Raw genomic sequence first — 18,982 nt, 5'->3', positions numbered from 1 at the left:
GCCGGGGGAGAAGAGACTTGGACAAGCTGACATGTAACACATAATTACCCCTTTTTCACTCTTCTTTTTTCCTTCCCGTGCCTACTCTGGGAAACTGGGCTACTGGTATTTGCAAGCAGCAAAAAAGAGTGGGGCTGACGGCTTGAAGACTTGGATCTGGGTCTTCTTTTACTACCCAATTATGCTTGCTGGATGTGGAAGGCTATGGATATCAGTAATGCTGATCATGGATATGAGGTGACAACTGCTATGGTAGTCTTGGCATGGCTCATGTCAGGGAATGAGAGAGATGTTCTAGAATGGAACAGTGTATAAAACGAAAAAACCGCTGTGCCATCTAGGGATGAATCTGTCCAGATGGTGTTGAGCAGACATGGTGAGGACTGGAAAAAGGGTGAAGGGTTTGCTGCAGGGACTCATCACACCATTCATATCGCTGTGAAAAGAGAACAGCAACCCCGGTAGGGAAGGAACCCCTCAGACCCCAGAAGACCAGGGGTAGGGTACGGACCATTAACCTCTCTTGCATTAAATATTTCTGAAAGATGCACAGGAAGAGGATGAAGATGGAAAGATGTTTTTACTCTTGTACCTATAGAATTTTGAACCGTGTGACTATTTTACATATTTAAAAAACTATTAAAAGTCTAAAAATAAAAACGAAGTTGCACCTAAATCTGCAATTAAAATTTAGAAACTAACATTACCAGCCATAAAGCTAGAGTGCTCTCTAGTAAGGACCTAGAATATAAAAACACAATAAAAACAAGTTAGGTTTTCTTTTAACAGTGATATACACGTTAATTCATACAATTTTCTAGTATGAAAATGTTTTTAGGAATGTATATATACAAGAATAGTGCAAGCTGTTAAATTAACTTTATTTTTAACATAATTGATGAAATCAACAAATATATTTTAATGTAACAAAAACATTATAATTGATGTTTACCATTTACATTTTAAAGGATTTCAATAATTATTTTAGTATAGCCAAAAACTTAACATTTGAATTTTACCCATTTTTGAAATGTAAAATGCACAATTATATGTACCCATACTACATATCTTACAATTTTAACGTTTCAGCTAAAACATGAGTCTGCAGGTAAAAGCAAGAGTTCTCCTATACCTAAGACACATAAAATGTATTATTAATAAAGTGCCACTGGATTAGACAATGCCATTTCAACTATTTCCTTTTTGGAGAAGAGGACAAAAGTACATAATAGTATAGAACTAGTCATTTTCATTATAGTATTATAGAACTAGTAATTTGCATCATAGTTTGTAACAAGCACAAGAGTGCTTATTTATAGATATTAACCACAATAAAGAATTCCTCTCAAGAAAGATCACAACTATGACTTATGACAAGCTGTACAGTCATCACTGAAAATAGTTTGGTGTCTAGAGTTTTTATAAAGTGCAATCTTGAACTAAGATAAACCTAAGTCTACCATTACCAAGAAATAGTTTTAGGAACTTTATAGAAATAAAAGAACCTTTCTTTCAGTTGTAAAATAGGTTTCAACCTGATCTAAGGAGAGAGGAATAGTGGTGGATGGTAAAGTTTGGCAACAAGTATGTTTCTAGCAGGTGAACACCTAATATGTGTTGGTATAAGACACATCTTTCACACATGGAAAACGTGCTAATTAGATGGATACAGCACTTTTCAGGCACTTGACCTCACATGGTAGTTAAGTTGATGTTCAGATGTTTATTTAATGGAAAAACATTAAATTATATAGTGACTTCAAGCCATGTTCCCATAGAACATCTGTGTTCTGTAAGCTAAATCCAAATGTTCCCTGCTAAAATCAAATAATGATGCCCATATACCCAATTCAGAGAAAAACAATTTAATAAAGTTAGTAGATTGAATTTTCTCAATTTTAAGGTTTTCCACAATAAATTTTTCTTAAGCTTTTGTTGCCTATCACTTGTTTGAATGCTAGGAGAAAAAAAGAAAACTATGAAATATTATGCCTAAACGATATTAGAAAATTTTAAACTGTTGATCAGTTCCATATAATATACTGTTTATGGAAGTATACTTATGGTTTGCTGTTATACTCACAGTAAATTTGTTCCTAGCTCATATTATAGAACTCAATATGTAAACATTTTAATGAAACCAAAAGAGCATTATGAATTTTCCATCTGTTGTCCCTAAGTATGTTTGAGAATCACTACATCAATGTCTGGCTCTGAAACTATCTTTGGGGTCTATGCCAAAGGAATGCTTTCAGATATATCATCAAGGATAGGCTTCTAAGATAAGACTACCAAATTCTATTCTAAAATGAAAAAAATATGGCAAGATTCCAGTACAGATGTTACCAATGTTCCCATTTTTTTCCTGAATACTTAGCATATGACTTAAGTATGTTGATATTAAGGATTTTTTATTTATATGTATCACTGTATTACAATTTGGGAAAATTTTGCAATATACTTTCAGGCAGTTAGCTTTAAAATAATGAAACTTCTTAGCTCTTAGCAGAAACAGCCCTGAGAACAATGCATTCAAATTACAGCTCAACTAGAAATAATCTAATTGAGAAACTTTAAAGTACAAAAACAAATTCTGGAAAAGTTGTAAATTAAAAAAAAACATTACCAACATTTGAGGCACTACCAAACTACAGTACTTTTAAGAGTTGGAAGGACTTTGTAAAAAGAACAAACATCCAAAGCTACGTGTGTACATGCACACAGTCACGTTGTGCTAGAATGAAAAACTGTGTCCCCCAATTTTATAGCCTGAACATTTTATTGCAGCATCTCTTCAAGATATCATGCTCTGGCTGCAGGACTGTTTTGGTAACTGTTATAAAGCATTGGCACAGAATTTTGTACCATAAATGCAACTGGATTCAAGAGCTTGGTTAGCAACAATTTCAAGTGACTGACAGCCCTTGGAGGGGAGCATGAAAGAAACATCATAAGTATGTTTATGATGCAAATGCTAAGTTAAAGCAGCAATGATTTGACCAATTTCAGAGGGTATACAACTTGGTAGGAAATAAGGTATAACAAAGTCTTCACAGTAGAAATAAAACATGTTGTTCTAGAAACAAACAAATATTCCACTTGTTAATACAGTATTGTGTATAAATTGGTGAAATGCCTGCTGACAAAAATGGTATATCACTGTATAATCTACCAACATGGCAGCCTACATCCTACATTTGGCAACTTGTGATATTTAACATTTGCTACAAAAAAGTACAACAAAAACTAGGAATCAACTTTTAACATTTCTGATGTCAAAAAAGAATGAAGTCACTTCTGTTCTATGTTAAAAAATATGTTTCCCTGCTTCCTTTTAACACAATTTACAAAGCTTTACTAAATGAAATATTTGTTCTAGAGAAACATGTATTGACTTATGTGAAAATAAACAGTCCCATATCTTTAAAATCTATACTTATATGTCAGAAGAGTATTTACACTTCATTATAGTACTTAAAATGAAATATTTGTGCATAAATAGGTTTTGCTATCGAAGGTATGAAGAAAAAGATGCACTATTATGATTTATATATGCTTACCTCACAATTGAAAATGTATTTACGTGAAGTTCGACAAGTTAGGAAGAACAAAGGCATGCTAATCCAGAATTAACACTAAACCAGCACACTAGTTTGGTTAAATGGGGTCATATGAATGACCAGCAAGCAGCACGGATTGAGGACTTTCTGTAAGTCCTGTGGGTAACAATGCCAGCCAGTAACAAGTAAGATACACATTACAGAGTACTCAAACTCTAAAGCAGTAGAGACTTAAATGGAATATTGGAAAGAATTTAGCCTAATTCCTAATTGTGCTTTAGATGGGCAAAAGCTAAAATGTTAAACTAAAAATGATTAACTACAACCTCAACATGTCTTGTGCTTTAGAATTCTACTTGCATTTCTCTTAAAGTATCTTGCTTCTTCTCCAAATGGTTTTGCCGAGGCCAATACAAGATTTAAAAGTGTGCACCAATTAAGTAACTAAAACTTTGGCATCTTCTGTTCCTCATGCTATTTCCAGTTACCGATTAGATCAGTTACAGTATCATAGATGAAAGGAACAAAGGCCTCTCAGAAGTCAAGGACCTTGAGGGTATTATGTTACACGAAATAAGTCAGAGGGAGAAAGTCAAATACCATATGATCTCACTCATAAGTGGAAGATAAAAACAACAAAAAACATAACACATAGAGACAGAGATTGGATTGGTGGTTACCAGAGGGGAAGAGGGGAGGGAGGAGGGCGAAAGAGATGATTAAGCACATGTGTGTGGTGATGGATTGTAATTAGTCTTTGGGTGGTGAACATGATGTAATCTATGCAGAAATGGAAGTATAATGTCTAGAATTCTGGAAATAAGATACATATGATCCAAAACACTGAATAGAAATGTGGCAGAAATGTCACCTATAACACTGTTTAAAATAATTCAGTTTATAGAATTCTTTTCTAGTTATATTTCACACCAGTAACTGATAAGTACATAATCAGAAAAAAAATACATATACTTCTTAATAATTATCATATAAAGTAACTTTTCTTCCATGATTCATTTTCATTTCACTTTAGAAAAAAATGCACATAAATTTAACAAATGTTCCAAATCAATTTAAAGTAAGAATTTCCAGTTTTTGTCTGACAAATATATTAATGTCAAAATATCTACTTAAAAATGGTTGGAAAGGCGTGAATACTATAAATACCAACATTTTTTCAACATAATTGATAAAAAGCACTGCATAGTATCCTGTAAAGCAGGTCACTCCTTTAAATACAGAGAGAGAACAAAAGTAAAAAGCAAAAACACAACTAGAAAGAAGCTTCCTATTTTTATGCTGATTACAAAGGCCTCAAATAGAAACCTATAGCTTTAACTAACTCTCTTTACCACTGTCCCTTGTGTATTCTTCACAACCTGACTCGCTAATAGTCACCCAACAGTTCAAAGCGTCTCTGTCAACCACAAGCAGGTACCAAAATCACCATATATAAGGTTACATTAAGTCTGCCAACAATTTGGCAAAGAATAGGATGACCGAGGTAATACACGTGGCTGCACACGGCTACTAAGATAACTGACACTTTTTGACAACATGATTTTTGTTTAAAGATTTGTGCTTGCCACACACAGGCTGAAACTGTGACAATTCCAATCCATAATCTACCAAGTCTGAAACTAACGCAGAGCTATTCAACTTAAATGTGGTACTTCAATACCACTAGATGCTACATTGCTTGATTCAAAACCCTGGTTTATTTATCCTTTAACTAAAATTCAGGAATGATTTGCTCAGACAAATCACATCTGCTGAAGCTATCTTATCTGTTTTTTGGACTCACATCCTGAAAACCACAGGAATGTTACAGGAAAGACATCTACAAAATTAAAAAAAGGAATTATACATCTTGATTATTTTTTTAAATTACTAATTGCCTGCAAAACTAACTCAGCACAATTTCAAAACAATTAAAAAAGAAATGAGGTTTGCTTATGAAGGCCATAGCTTTGGTGACAACTTAGAACCAAACTTTAGATCTGCAGTTGACCCAGACCTAAAGTCTGCTCATGCCTGATGTTCCCATTTATTTGCAGGGCTTTATGGCTACAGCATATTCTTCACTCATTGCACACATGACAGACACCTAGAAGGGAAAAATGCAGGCAAAAAGTTATTCAGAAGGCAATACATATATAAGATACATTTAATTCATCATATACTAGATATTTGTGGATATTTTATACATATTGCCTTTGGAAAGAGGTGTTCCAAGACCAAATAATCTATTTTCTTTACAGTTTTCCAAAGTGAAATTTCTCAAATTGTGGTTTTTAAGACAACTTTCAGGAAACAGGGAGAATTAAGAGCTATAAATGGTTCAATACTTATTAGATGTTATACTTCTGAAAGTTATAACAAAGATAGAGTGAATTGCCTTCACTCTTTAGTGATCCTATAGCATCCTTTCTCATCCTGAAGAATAGCTCAGATGCTGATCTTCAAAACAAATTTGGGGTTAACAATGTCTAGGCAGCAAAAAATAAACTTTGATACTTTCTTTGGTAATGGGTCTCTAAGAGTATCATGGGAAAACTGCCTTATCTGGATCATTTTCCACATTTCAGCAGTATTTAAAAGCTACATTTCATATTTGGTATTTTATGCTAACTAGTTCCGGCCAAAGTTTTTATGAAATGGTTTCCAAAAACAATCTCCCCATAGGTCTTTACCTGTACATCTTCACCTGCATTGTACTTTCCTTCTATTTCTTTACCTAGCTCACCCTCTGGCAGCTTAAGATCTTCACGAACTTCACCAGTTTCTGTCAGCAGGGAAAGGTAACCATCCTGAATGCATATCAGCTATTAAAAGAAATGAAATCATTTGCACTGATTAGATTATATCCTCTCCTTTCTAATGTTTACATAGTTAAATTCCAATCCACATTAATTTGAATAAGTACACAGTAATACATGAATATATTCTTGGTGCTTAAAAATGCTAAACACATAAAACTATAAAATATGTATAGACTAAAAGTGTAAACTCATTCCTCTCTGCACTCCCCCCCCCCAAATCTCTGCATTATTAAACAGTTTAGGCTTCTTTATAATGCATCCTGAACCATTCACATTTATGAACACAACACAAATATAGTTGCTTTAAAAAAAACATAAATGGGATCAGTGTTTTTCAGCAAGTTGTTTTTACTTAGCATGTTTCAGAAATCTTTCCAAATTGGAAAATATCGACCTACCTTAGTCTCTAACCACTTCACAACTGCATAGATATACTGTAACTGATCTAAGCATTTCCCACCAATGGGCAAAAAAGTTATTTGAGGTTTTTCATGATTACGAACAATGTGTTTTATAATTTGATTATGAACAAAGTTAAGTGGAAAATTTTGGGTCTCCAGCTCACTGCTAACAACGTTACATTTTTTGAAAAAGACAAACATTACCTTGTTGATGACATGAAAGAAACAAAACCTGCATCATCAACCTAACCTGCAAAAAGGCAGTTTTTGGTATCATTGAATTTCTTTTATTATTGGCAAGAGGAAACAGGCTGTACTCATTTATTCTAAAAGCATGTACACCATCAGCGTGCCTAGAATTCTAACAGGTTTTCTAAAAGGCAATTATCCAGAATACCAGATGCTAACACTGACATAACACAAACAGAGTCAAAGACGCGGTCCTTGACCCCTTTAACACTATGATGGAACACAGGCATTCTGTGGAGGTAGTGCAAAGCTCTCCTCTATGGCACCACCACATCTGGCTCTGGCTTTCCACACAAACCCCACCTACCACAGGAGATTTCAGTTTTTGCATGTCTAAAATCACAAAAACAAAACACCATCCTACAAAGTAACCGCACTTTTAACTAATCTTTACATCACTCAAACATTTGTGAGGTGTTTGGTAGAGGATTGGGAAGCAAGGAGTTAAAGCAGAAGTGTAATTTTTTTTTCTTGTGAGGAAGATTAGCCCTGAGCTAACATCTGTTGCCAATCCTCCTCTTTTTGCTGAGGAAGATTGGCCCTGGGCTAACATCCATGCCCATCTTCCTCTATTTTGTATGTGGGATGCCTGCCACAGCATGGCTTGATAAGCGGTGCATACGTTCGCCCCTGGGATCCGAACCTGCAAACCCCAGGCCGCTGAAGTGGAGTGCACGAACTTAACAACTATGCCACCGGGCTGACCCCTAGAAGTGTAATTTTTCTTTTTTTGAGGAAGATTGGCCCTAAGCTATCATCTGTTGTGAATCTTCCTCCTTTTTTCTCCCCAAAGCCCCAGTAGATAGTCGTATGTCATAGTTGTACATCCTTCTAGTTGCTGTATGTGGGATGCCGCCTCAGCATGGCTTGATGAGCAGTGCGTAGGTCTGTGCCCAGGATCTGAACCAGCAAATCCTGGGCTGCTGAAGTGGAGTATGCGAACTTAACTGCTACGCCATGGGGCCAGCCCCTAGAAGTGTAATTTTTAAACAACTAACCACAGGCTTACAAGTCAGATCTTTTTGATTTCCACTCTTTTAGCAATATCCTGAAGTGGAACTTGTCTATTTCAAGAGTTAAAGGTTCCCATTGCCATTAGTGACTTAAACATAAAAGCCAAATAATAATACTGGTATTTTGGTATTTATTCATATCATGGTGGTATTTTATTTTTTAAGAGTTAAGAATTCATAAAATAAATTGTGGGTTAAAATATAAAGCATTTCAAATATAAAAATACAGGCATATTATAAAACACCTAGTAAAACAATGTGTTTACATACATTAAACATCTTATTAAAATAAATTGTTATATGAAATAAAATTAAATTTCTCAAAAACAAAACTAAGCTATAGAAAAATAAAATTAATGAAAACAAATTTTTTGATCTTCTTAAACAATTAACAACATTTTCAGATATACAGAAAAGTTGCAAAAATAATGCAATGAAATCCCATATCTTTTACTTAGATTCACCCATTGTTAACATTTAACCATGTGTGCATTTCTTCTCTCTCTCTGTATATATGGAATATATAAAAATACCTATCACACACATTCTTATTCTTTTCTCATTTTTACTGAACCATTTGAGAGAAGGTTTCAAACATCATGACTCTTTAGTAATAAATACTTTGGTGTATTTTCCCCCAAAACAAGGGACATACTCTTATATAATCACAGTTTATTTTTCAAAATCAGGAAATTCAATACTGCTAAAATATTATTCAATATACAGTCCGTGTTCAAATTTGCCAATTGTCCCAATATTGTCCTTGATAGCCACTTTTTCTTCCCAACTCGAGGATCAAGCTTTGTATTTATTTGGCTGTCATGTCAGTTTAGTCTCTTTTAATTAGAACAAACCCTTTGCCTCACCCTTTGTCTTTCATGTCATTGACATTTTTGAAGAGCACAGGTTTACTGTATTGTAGAATGTTCCTCAGTTTGGGTTTGTCTGATTGCTTCCCCATGATTCAGGTAATCCACTTTGGGAGGAATGTTACATAAATGATATGTCCTCAGAGTATCACATCAGGAGGCAAATGATGTCAATCTGTGCTGTTACTGCTGATATTAACTTTGATCAGTTGGCTAAGGTAGTCTCTGCCAGATTTTTCCAATCTAAAGGTACCATTTTTCCCTTTTGTAATTTGCAATCTTTAATAAAAAAAAAAAAAGCTAATGGTGTCATTGTCGAGTTTCAGGCATATTTTTGTGTAAATTTTTCCATCTTCTATCAAAGCCCTCTCTTACTCTATAGAGTTGGAAGGTGATGATGGTGAGGAGACACTTTAAGTCAATTCTAAATATTTCCCTCTGATCCTTTACCTTTAAATAAATCTACTCATTTTATAACTTTAAGATGCTTTTGAATTTTTTTCTTTTTGGTACAGAGAGTAATCATTTTGTTAACAGCAAGCAGGGAGATGGAAGAGGGCAGGGTCAGAAAACTCGTAATACAGGTATTAGGCACGCAGTAGTGAACCAAGCTGCTGAACGACAAATGAAACTATAGTATACCTCAAAAATACTGGTACCAGAATGTGGTATCTATTATTTCTTACTAAAACGATCCAATGTATGGTGCTATTTCTCTCATAGGTGCTATTTCTCTCCAGAGGGTTCCTTGGAAAAATGGCTAGTTCCAGGTCCAGAGTTGGAAGTACAAAAGATGAACCTGGAGCAAGCTGTTATACTAGAAAGCATGGTGCTATCAAAGATCACTAGGCTCATACCAAAGCGACACAGGAGCTAACCTGAATAAGGTCCTTCAGGCCAAAGATAGGACAATTTGAGAATCAACAAGGATCATAACTACACTGGATTGAAACACAAATACGTTTAAATGCTTGAGTTCACGGTGAAAAAAACATTTCATTGATCATCTTTAGTGGATACTAGGGAACCAACTCATTTCAAAAACTGGTAATTAAAGGGAAGGAATCAAGCATTTATACTGCCTTTCTTATTATATACTGTACCACAGGATAAACAAAAAAATTGATAAAGGGAAGTTTCTCTTTATAGAACTGTTGTGGCTAACAAAAAAAAAAGAAGGTATGACAGATTATTTTGTCTTTCCTAATAAATTAATGGACTGAGGCAACTATCACATATCTAATAACATCACAAAAAGAGAAACAATCAGACTTATTTACCCGATGGTTGCACAGAACATCACCTACAGAGTAGTTCTTGTTAAAGAACGAAGAGGACGAAAATAACAACCTAAACTAAACCTGACCAAGCCTCTGCATGTAATTATCAATTTTCAGGAAATATATGGGAGAGAGGAATGTGTTAAACAACAAAGAAACGCAATTAGCAAAGTACAGACTGTGGGCAAGTCTACAGAACAAATGATCTAGTTTCATCAAAAAATTGGAGAGAGATCAAGATGAAAGAGAGAAGAGAGAGAGAGACCTCTAGTATACGTATGAGAGAGGGGAACCTATAGATTAAAATAAATTTAAGAGATACATTAACAATTTCAATTTGTGGACCTTATTTAGGTTCTGGTTTAGACAAAGTATAAAACAAAAATAATAACCATCACATCCAAAAAAGCAAAAAAAACCCCACAAAAAACAGGGAATTAGGAAAATGTAGATATTGATAGGATATTTGAAAATATTAAGGAATTATTAATTTTTTAAGTGCCATAGTGTATTTTGATTGTTTTTTACAGTTATCTTTTAGAAATGTATAACAAAACATTTGCAGATGAAATGGTAAGTGATGTAATATCTAGGATTAGCTTCAAAACAATCAAGAGGTAGAGGGTACAGGAAGAAAAGATAGGTGGTGGGGTACAGATGAAACAAGACTGGTACATATTGATAACTGCTGAAACTGGATGATGGGTACATAGGGTTCATTATATTTTGAAAACTTCCACAATAAAAAGCAAAAAAGAAATGCTATGGCATATCAGAATTCTAGAAGGAACACTGTAACCACTGAATGGTTGGAGGCTGAGGAGGCAAAGCATGAACTGAAAGGAAAGATGTGGGGAAGAGTGGGTGACTACAGATTCCGTCCATGATGTGGGCACAATGAGAAAGAACACTGAAAAGGGGGAATTATAGGGGAACTTTTTTGGCCTGTATTTGCATTACTGGTATACAACAGAAGGCTGGAGAAGGCATAGAATCACTACAGGTGCCTTCTTAGCCCTAATTTCTAAATTTAATTTTGTTTCTCAGTTTATTTCAAAACAACCAGACTTGTTTAGTTAATAAGACCTCTTCGGGCCGGCCCCGTGGCTTGGCAGTTAAGTGTGCGCGCTCTGCTGCTGGCGGCCAGGGGTTCGGATCCCGGGCGAGCACCGACGCGCCGCTTCTCTGGCCATGCTGAGGCCGCGTCCCACATAAGCAACTAGAAGGATGTGCAACTATGATGTACAACTATTTACTGGGGCTTTGGGGGAAAAAATAAATAAATAAAATTATAAAAAAAAAAAAAAAAGACCTCTTCTTTTCTATTTTTTCCTTTTCCTCTTCCCCTAGCACTCTCAAGCTACTTCCTTAGAGCTGCTGGTCCCTGGTAAGACTGAATGCTTGATCATTATTATTATAAAAACCTAAGCAAATAACACTATTATCAACTGGAGCGTTATCTGACCCACCACACCATGAAGTTGGGTATGCACAGTAGCACTCCATCATCAAGTGGAAGTAGCATACATGAGACCAACTTGAGCAGGTCCTAAAGGCATAAACAAGTTGTATGAGAAGTAGCTCAGACTCACAAAGCACCTTCTGCTACATCGACAACTTCTCCCTCAATTCATACCAACGGCTTTATGGGGAGCTCCCCTATGACCTGCTGACTGAAAAAGAAAAAAATTCAGAATGGTTTCTAGATGGTTACGCATGATCTGATGAAACTATTCAGAGGTGGCCCTGGAAGACGGTGGGGATGAGAACTTCATGCACCGAACTTGAAAGAAGAGAGAACCAGAGGTTGGATTTACACTGATCACAGGCAGTGGCTAAGAGTCTGCGTGGAACGTCAAGGACAGTGAAAGAACAGGACAGGAAACCTGCTGGCAGTACCGTCTGGGGAAGCGTATGTGGAAGGACTTCTCCACATAGTCAGAGAAGGTGTCCATATGAACGCTTACCAATGGGGATCTGCCACAGAGGAGGCAGACAATTGCAGGGACAAGATGGTTCTATCTGTGAATGTCATTCACCTTCTTTTTGTAGTCTTCCCAGTCCGTGCTCACTTGGCTTACGAACAATGTGGCCATGGTGGCATGGGCTCCATGACATAGGCTTTCTCTCACCCAAGCTGATCTGACTACAGCCACTACTGAGTACCTCACCGCAGAGATCAATAGAGCATCCCTGACATGGCAGCATTCCCCAGAGGGTACAGCCGCCTGGTAACACTGTACCCCTTCCATCGTGGAAGAGACAGCAGTTTGTGCTCACCGCAATAGATTCTTACTCTACATATGGATTTGCCTTCCCTGCCTGTAGTGCTTCTGCTAAAATCACATCTGTGGACTTGTAGAATGCCACATTCCTGTCAGTATCTCACATAGTATCATTTCTGACTAAAAAACTCATTTGACAGGCAAAATAAAAAAGGCAACAGGACAATGCTCAGAGAATTCACTGGTCCAGGTACTCCACCATTCTAAACAGCTTGTCCGTGTGGACTGGCCTACTGAAAACTCATCTTTGCTACCGGCTAGGCGATTCTTTGTGGGCCTGGGTGCTGTTTTACAGGTTATGATATATTCCAATATATGAGACTACTTCTCCCATAGGTAGAATATCCAGTTCTAGGAACCAAAGGTAGTGGCTCTTCTCACCATTACCCTTAATAATACTTTAAAAAAATATTTGCTTCTTGTCCCCACAATACTGGCACCTGCTGGTTTAGAGGTTTTCTATTCCCAAAGACGGCTTCTACCAGGGAACACAAAGATTCCACAGAACAGGTAAAAATTATAAAAAGATTTTAAGCTCAAGGAATTCATAGCATCATTATTTTCTTTGTTGTTATAAGTTGCAACAACAAAATTCAACTCACATATTCCAATATCCGAAAAGCATACCACTTATTTGAAGAATATACTGGGATTTAATAGTCATGGTTTTAGCAATTCACCAATAATCCAAAGGTCTACAATATATACTTTAATGTGTCCTGTGGTAATTAGTTTTCCTTCTGAAAAAGTGTCTCCAAATGACAGATAAAACTTTAGTGAATGCAGAAAAGGCATTTAACCTGTCGTATGGTGCACAGGAACACAGAACTTTCTAAAGAAATATGATTCAAGCGAGTATCAGAGTCTGAACATGTGTTTCTATATTTAAGAATTTAGGGATTCCCAAAGGTGTCTAAACGTATTTGTATTTTAAACGATCACTGAGCCCCAGACAACCGTAACTACTTTTTGGAAAAATAATGGAAATTAGCAATTCTAATCCAAGCTACATTTTGCAACGGAAGTGAGGAGACAATTTTTCTTTCATTCTGAACCTATTTTAAAATACATAAAATTAAAATTATAAATACTAATACATTTCTTTTCCTAAACAGATATTTACTTTTTAATTATTATGATGCATAGATATATATATATTTCACTTTAGCTGACTGCCAAACTGGCACTTCAAATACTGAATTCAGCAAATACAAAGGAGTACATGTAGCCAAATATGAAGAAAAGTAGGAATTTAATCAAGGCCCTTGGAGAGGTGAGTGAAGACCACCAAAGCACAATAAACATAAGTGGAAAGGCTCACAGAACTAATTTTTCTAAATGAATAGAAATAAGCATTCTATGGTGGCTTGATTATGAAGTGATGTGATCACTGAGTACTTACTCTGAAAGGCACTAAGTATTAACTAACTAAACCTCACAAATGATCCCATGAGGAGTTATTATTCTTACCCCCATTTTACAAATAAAGAAAGGAAGACGAGAGGTTAGGGTCACACAGTTAGTAAGTGCCAAAGCAAGGATTTGGACCCAGACTGTCCGGCTTGAGTCATTCTCTTATCCACCCTGCAGTATAGACTACATACCAAAGACTGGGACTAGGGTGAGGCAAGTGAGGCACTTACCTTGGGTGCAAAATTTAAGGTGGCACCAAAAAAATCCTCAGTGATCAGATAAATACTTTAATGCAATATTTTTAAAAATTAAAATTAATGCAAAAATTCCATAATGAGCAGAATCTCAAAATTTTAAATGAAGACAGGATCAGAATTACTGATTTTTCTTTTTGCATTAGGTTCCTATGTGGCTTGTCATTGTTACTGGTCCTGTCTTTATTTAAAATTCTGTGCTCGAGGCAAGGGCCTTACTCACCTCATTCTCCTCACCCTAGTCTGGGCCCTGCTATATCCCCAAATAAAACCTGAACCAGATTTTTTCTTTATGCCAAATCTTGAGCTCCAATCAATAACTGACTAATTTGATCACAGTAGTAATTATCTGAACTACTGATACCATCTTTCTGAAACACTCAAAGGCAAAGAGCATTCTGTATTTGAATGCATATTAATGAATATAATGAATATTGAATATTCAAAGCATTCACACGTTAAGGATGAAAACAGAAATCCATTTTGGCAAAAGAAAATTCTATGCTTAGCCTCAGTCTGCTGCACTATCCTTACCTCAGTGAATAATCACATATGCATTTAACAAATGTTTATTGAGCTCTCACTGTTGGCCATGTTTAAATTAGGTGCTCTAAGAATAATGGAACGATTAAGTGGAATTTTTATATAGGAAAAGGGGGAGCAGAAAAGAATTACTTTTTGGTATATTATCTACTTATGAAGTAATTATGGGGTACATTTTCTCATTTAATCCTCACAATATTCCTCCTTTTTATTTATTTATTTTGTAAGTGTGTGAGCAAGATTAGCCCTGAGCTAACATCTGTTGCCAATCCTCCTCTTTTTGCTGAGGAAGATTGGCCCTGGGCTAACATCTGCGCCCATCTTTCTCTACTTTATATGTGGGACGCCTGCCACAGCATGGCCTGATAACCGGTGCGTGGGTCTGAGCCTAGGATCTGAACCTGCGAACCCAGGCAGCCAAAGCAGAGCATGTGAACTTAACTACTATGCCACAGCACCGGCCCGTATCCCTCCTTTTTAGATGGGAAGACTGAGGCTCAGAGGATTGCATAATTTATCCAAGGTCATCCAGCTAGAAAGTGGCAGAACTAGATCCAAACCCAGATCTGCTCACTAAAAAAAACACTTGCTCTTCTCATACTAAGACAATTCAGATTTCTACAAAGACTTCAAAGCAACCTAGAAAATATTTATAAGTCGTAAAGTGAAAATATAAAATTGCTTACTAGATTAAAACTACATAAAAAACACATTTACATGTGGACAAAGAGTAAAAGGAAATCAGTGGGTAATTGTAGTTGATGCTAACAGTCTCTAAAAATCATACAATACTATAAAAGGTATAGAAAGAAATCAGTTTAAACTGGATAAAACAAATCTAAGTATCACACTTGTATTTTCACTGTAAAATGAACAGAAAAGAATTCTACATATAGTATGCTTGATACAGAAGTTGAAGACTTTCAAGAAAGACTTTAGTTATGATTAATCTGAGCTCCCACATTCTATGAGGTCAATGGCTTGGTTACCATCAATACTCCAAACGACAAAACGCTATCATTAAACATGACCTAGCCAAATGTACAATTAGAACTAAAACTTGAAGTTTATACCTGTAATTTAATGAAAGGTCACAGCATGGTCACTGAATATAAATAAAACAATTACATAGCTTTTTATTTTCTTCACCATATTCAGTGACCATGTACTTTATCCTTTATATTTATGGCTTTCAACTTATTTCCCTATTTAAGAATACCAAATTCTGACTCACATTCACTAATATACAAACTTGGTTGGCAGGACATGAATTCTAATAATTTCTTGGAAGTCTTAGGTCTACTAAGTCAACAGAAATGAAACACCCAGGAGATAGTTATCTAAATTTTGAAATATTTTACAACAAAGAATAGTAATTTTACTAAACATTGGACTTAGTCATGATATGCAGTCATTTGGTCTGAGAAACAATAAGAAGTGTTAAACTTCTTAAAAATGCAAGAATGCTAAAAAATAGCAAACTAGCAATAATCCTTGAACAAGGAAAAAGTGTTAAAAATCACTATCTATTTCTCTAATTTCTAAGCTAAGTGGTGCCTAACAATTGGTTAGAAAAACCTACAAAACTACTCCTCGGTTTTGTTAAATGACAATTGGTAGAATGTATTTGCACCTTTAAGAAACAAGCAGCATTCCAAAGGAAATTAGTACTTACTTGATAATCATTTCTCTTAATATTTGGGACATCCATGTTGTGAGTAGAAGGGCAAATATCTTCATATTTTTTGCCCGTGAAAATATCAATTCCAACAAGGTGAACCTAACAGAGAAGGGAGAACAGGAAACCTGTTTAGTCTTTGCCAAGTATATCACTCATTACATACACAAGAGCATAATACCAACCGCTGATTATGACAGATTCTTTCTCGTTCCAAGGTCATCTAATTTTACTTCTTAAAAAAAAATGCAGTGGTCACAGAACTGAGAAGCAATGAACAACTAAACAGTATCACGACATATCAAGACCCAATATCATATGTAGTCCAGTAATTCAATTACAAGAATGCATATGAAAAATGAAGCTAGGTTCCTTACAATTATGTTAGAACAGGTTTTCTCATCTGTAAATTGAATAGATCTTCTAAGTCACTAGGATTCAGGAAAGTTTCAGCTATAATTAATGAAAAATTATTAGGGCCCAGGAAGAAAATGCTACCTTTCAGCATTCAAAGTAATAATTGATCGCCCAGAAAGTGCGGGAAGAAAAAAAAATGTGCTTATTACAAAGTTAAAAGTATAGAAATCTCGTGCTCTGTGATGGAATACAAACGATCAAAACCTCAACGCAAAGCCAGACCTGGAAGGGCTTACCTTGGCATGACCGTGCTTTCCAGTTTTGGAAGTTGACATCTCCACTATTTTGCATGGTCGTCCTTTGAGCACCACGAACCCGTTTTTGCGCAGGGCTGAGCACTGCATAGGGTAAGTGCTGGAAGCCCCAGCATCTCCAGAAGTGAAATCAATTTCATCCGCCATGGTGGGCTGGGGAGATGGTAGCTTTTCCAAGGGAACTACGCAAAAAGTTTGTGTTTGCTTTTTAACAACGGGCACGCAGGCGGGGAAACACCTCATTTCGGACAGGTTACGTACCAAGCTATAATTTTTGCATTTATAGAACACCCACCCAAGAATAGTGGGCACTTTCTAACTCCAGCCTCTACAAACTTTTCCATCCATTGGTGGGGAGGTGGGGAGGGTAGCCGCAGAGGAGCTCGCTGGGGGTGGGGAATAGCCGGGTGCCCTTGGGGCTCACCCGCGCTGGGGACAGCAAATCCTGGCCCCCATCGTCCCACCACAGGAGAAGCCGGCGACCTTCCCGCGCCGCGCCGCGCCGCCCGGCCCTCCGCCGCCGCCCTGATCCCCACTGCGGGGGACCCAGCCCAGGCCGCACGTCCCCGCGAAGGATGGGGCTAACAGGACCCGGCCAGCAGCACCTGGCCCTCGGATAACGGGTGCACACTCCGCCCCCGGCCTGCCGCGCCGTAGCCCCGGCCTCTCAGGCGCCCCCTGTCCGGCCGGCATCCCCGGCCCGGCGCGGCCCCGCACGGGCCTGAGCCCTGGCGGGTCCCGCGCTCGCCTGCGTTCCCCCATCCATCCTTTCTCCTTCTCTCGTTCAGGACTCAGCTCCGGCCGCCTTGCCCGGCTCTTCCTCGCTCCAGTCCCATTAGCTTTTCCCCGCGTCCTCACCTTTCAGCAGGGAAAGAGCGCCTTTCCCCTGCGCACCCGCGCCGGTTTCCTACAGCTGCGGAGGCGGCGGCGGTGGCGGCCCCGGCAGTTCCCAGAGACGGGGCGGGGCCGCCACACTTTCCACACCCCGGCTTCCCCGCCCTTTCCCGCCCCCACCTCAGCCCCACTTCCGGGATAGGTCCCGGCGCGTCACAGGCACCGCCCTCTAGGGCTACCATTGGCTACGAGTTTCCCGAGGCCCCGCCCAGTCACGTGAAGAGCGCCCTGGCAACCCCACGTGCTGCGGATTAGTGCACTTCCGGCGTGAAGAGCGCTTTCTGGAGTCTGGTTATTGAGGGTAAACTCGCCGGCAAGGAAACTTGCTCCCTCAAAGTTTTAGATTTGTTCCCTTCAGGTCCCAGTCGAAGTGAACGGGAACCAGGCCACAAGGTCCGTGGCCCCTGCCCTCAGGTGCGTGGCAGTTGTCACCTGACTTGTCAAAACTCAAGAGGCGTGCGAATTCAACTGTGTCCCGCGTGGCTGCGCAGGGAACTTTGGGTTCGAGCTCCTGGCCCAGCTTGCAGCCTTCTTTGGTGGTCAAACCCCTGCTTGTTCCTCAAGGAAGAGCCCAAGTGCAGTATTTTATTATCCGCCCCCGCACTGCGGGCTCTGCGACGTCCCTAGCCACCCATGATGAGATTCTGGCGGTGACTGCCACTGGGTGCCCCTCCCACCACTTCTCAGGGGTGGGCACTCCTGAGATACAAGCGAACTAAAAAGCAGCAGTGAAATGACCTAACTCACTCTTCTTGACGCCAGAGGCTGTGATGGAGCTGTGGAGGCGAATGGGTGTCTGACTCCTACCGCATTGTCCGGTCCAGAAAGGTGTTCTGCTGAACTCAGCTCTTCTTTCCTCCTGGCATTGGCATTCTCCAGTCTGAGGTATGTTCATACCTCATTAGAGAGGTTGGGTTGCCCTCCAGATCGACTTGGAGCCAATAGAGGCTTGAATAGGATTAACCACCAAGGTTCTTAAAAGAGATGTGCTCCCCTTTTCACAGTTCCTTTTTACAGCTCACCACATTCTCCTACCTTGGAGAGGTGACC

At 38.2% G+C, this 18,982-nt stretch overlaps 1 protein-coding gene across 1 annotated transcript; it reads right to left on the bottom strand.

Annotated features, from left to right (window-relative positions):
- Positions 1-857: 857 nt before the first annotated feature.
- EIF5A2 (eukaryotic translation initiation factor 5A2) lies at positions 858-17,982 on the bottom strand. The gene is made up of 5 exons (XM_058556355.1): positions 17,897-17,982; positions 17,021-17,220; positions 16,365-16,469; positions 6,254-6,385; positions 858-5,667 (listed from the first exon to the last, which is right to left on the bottom strand). Exons 2-5 carry the CDS (start codon positions 17,183-17,185, stop codon positions 5,608-5,610), a joined length of 462 nt encoding a protein of 153 aa, XP_058412338.1. The 5' UTR covers positions 17,186-17,220; positions 17,897-17,982; the 3' UTR covers positions 858-5,607.
- Positions 17,983-18,982: the final 1,000 nt, after the last annotated feature.

This window comes from Diceros bicornis, chromosome 15 (assembly GCF_020826845.1).
Source record: "Diceros bicornis minor isolate mBicDic1 chromosome 15, mDicBic1.mat.cur, whole genome shotgun sequence".
NCBI classification, from domain to species: domain Eukaryota; kingdom Metazoa; phylum Chordata; class Mammalia; order Perissodactyla; family Rhinocerotidae; genus Diceros; species Diceros bicornis.
Note: the sequence above shows the minus strand (reverse complement) of the source record. Positions and strands in the feature narration are given on the sequence as shown.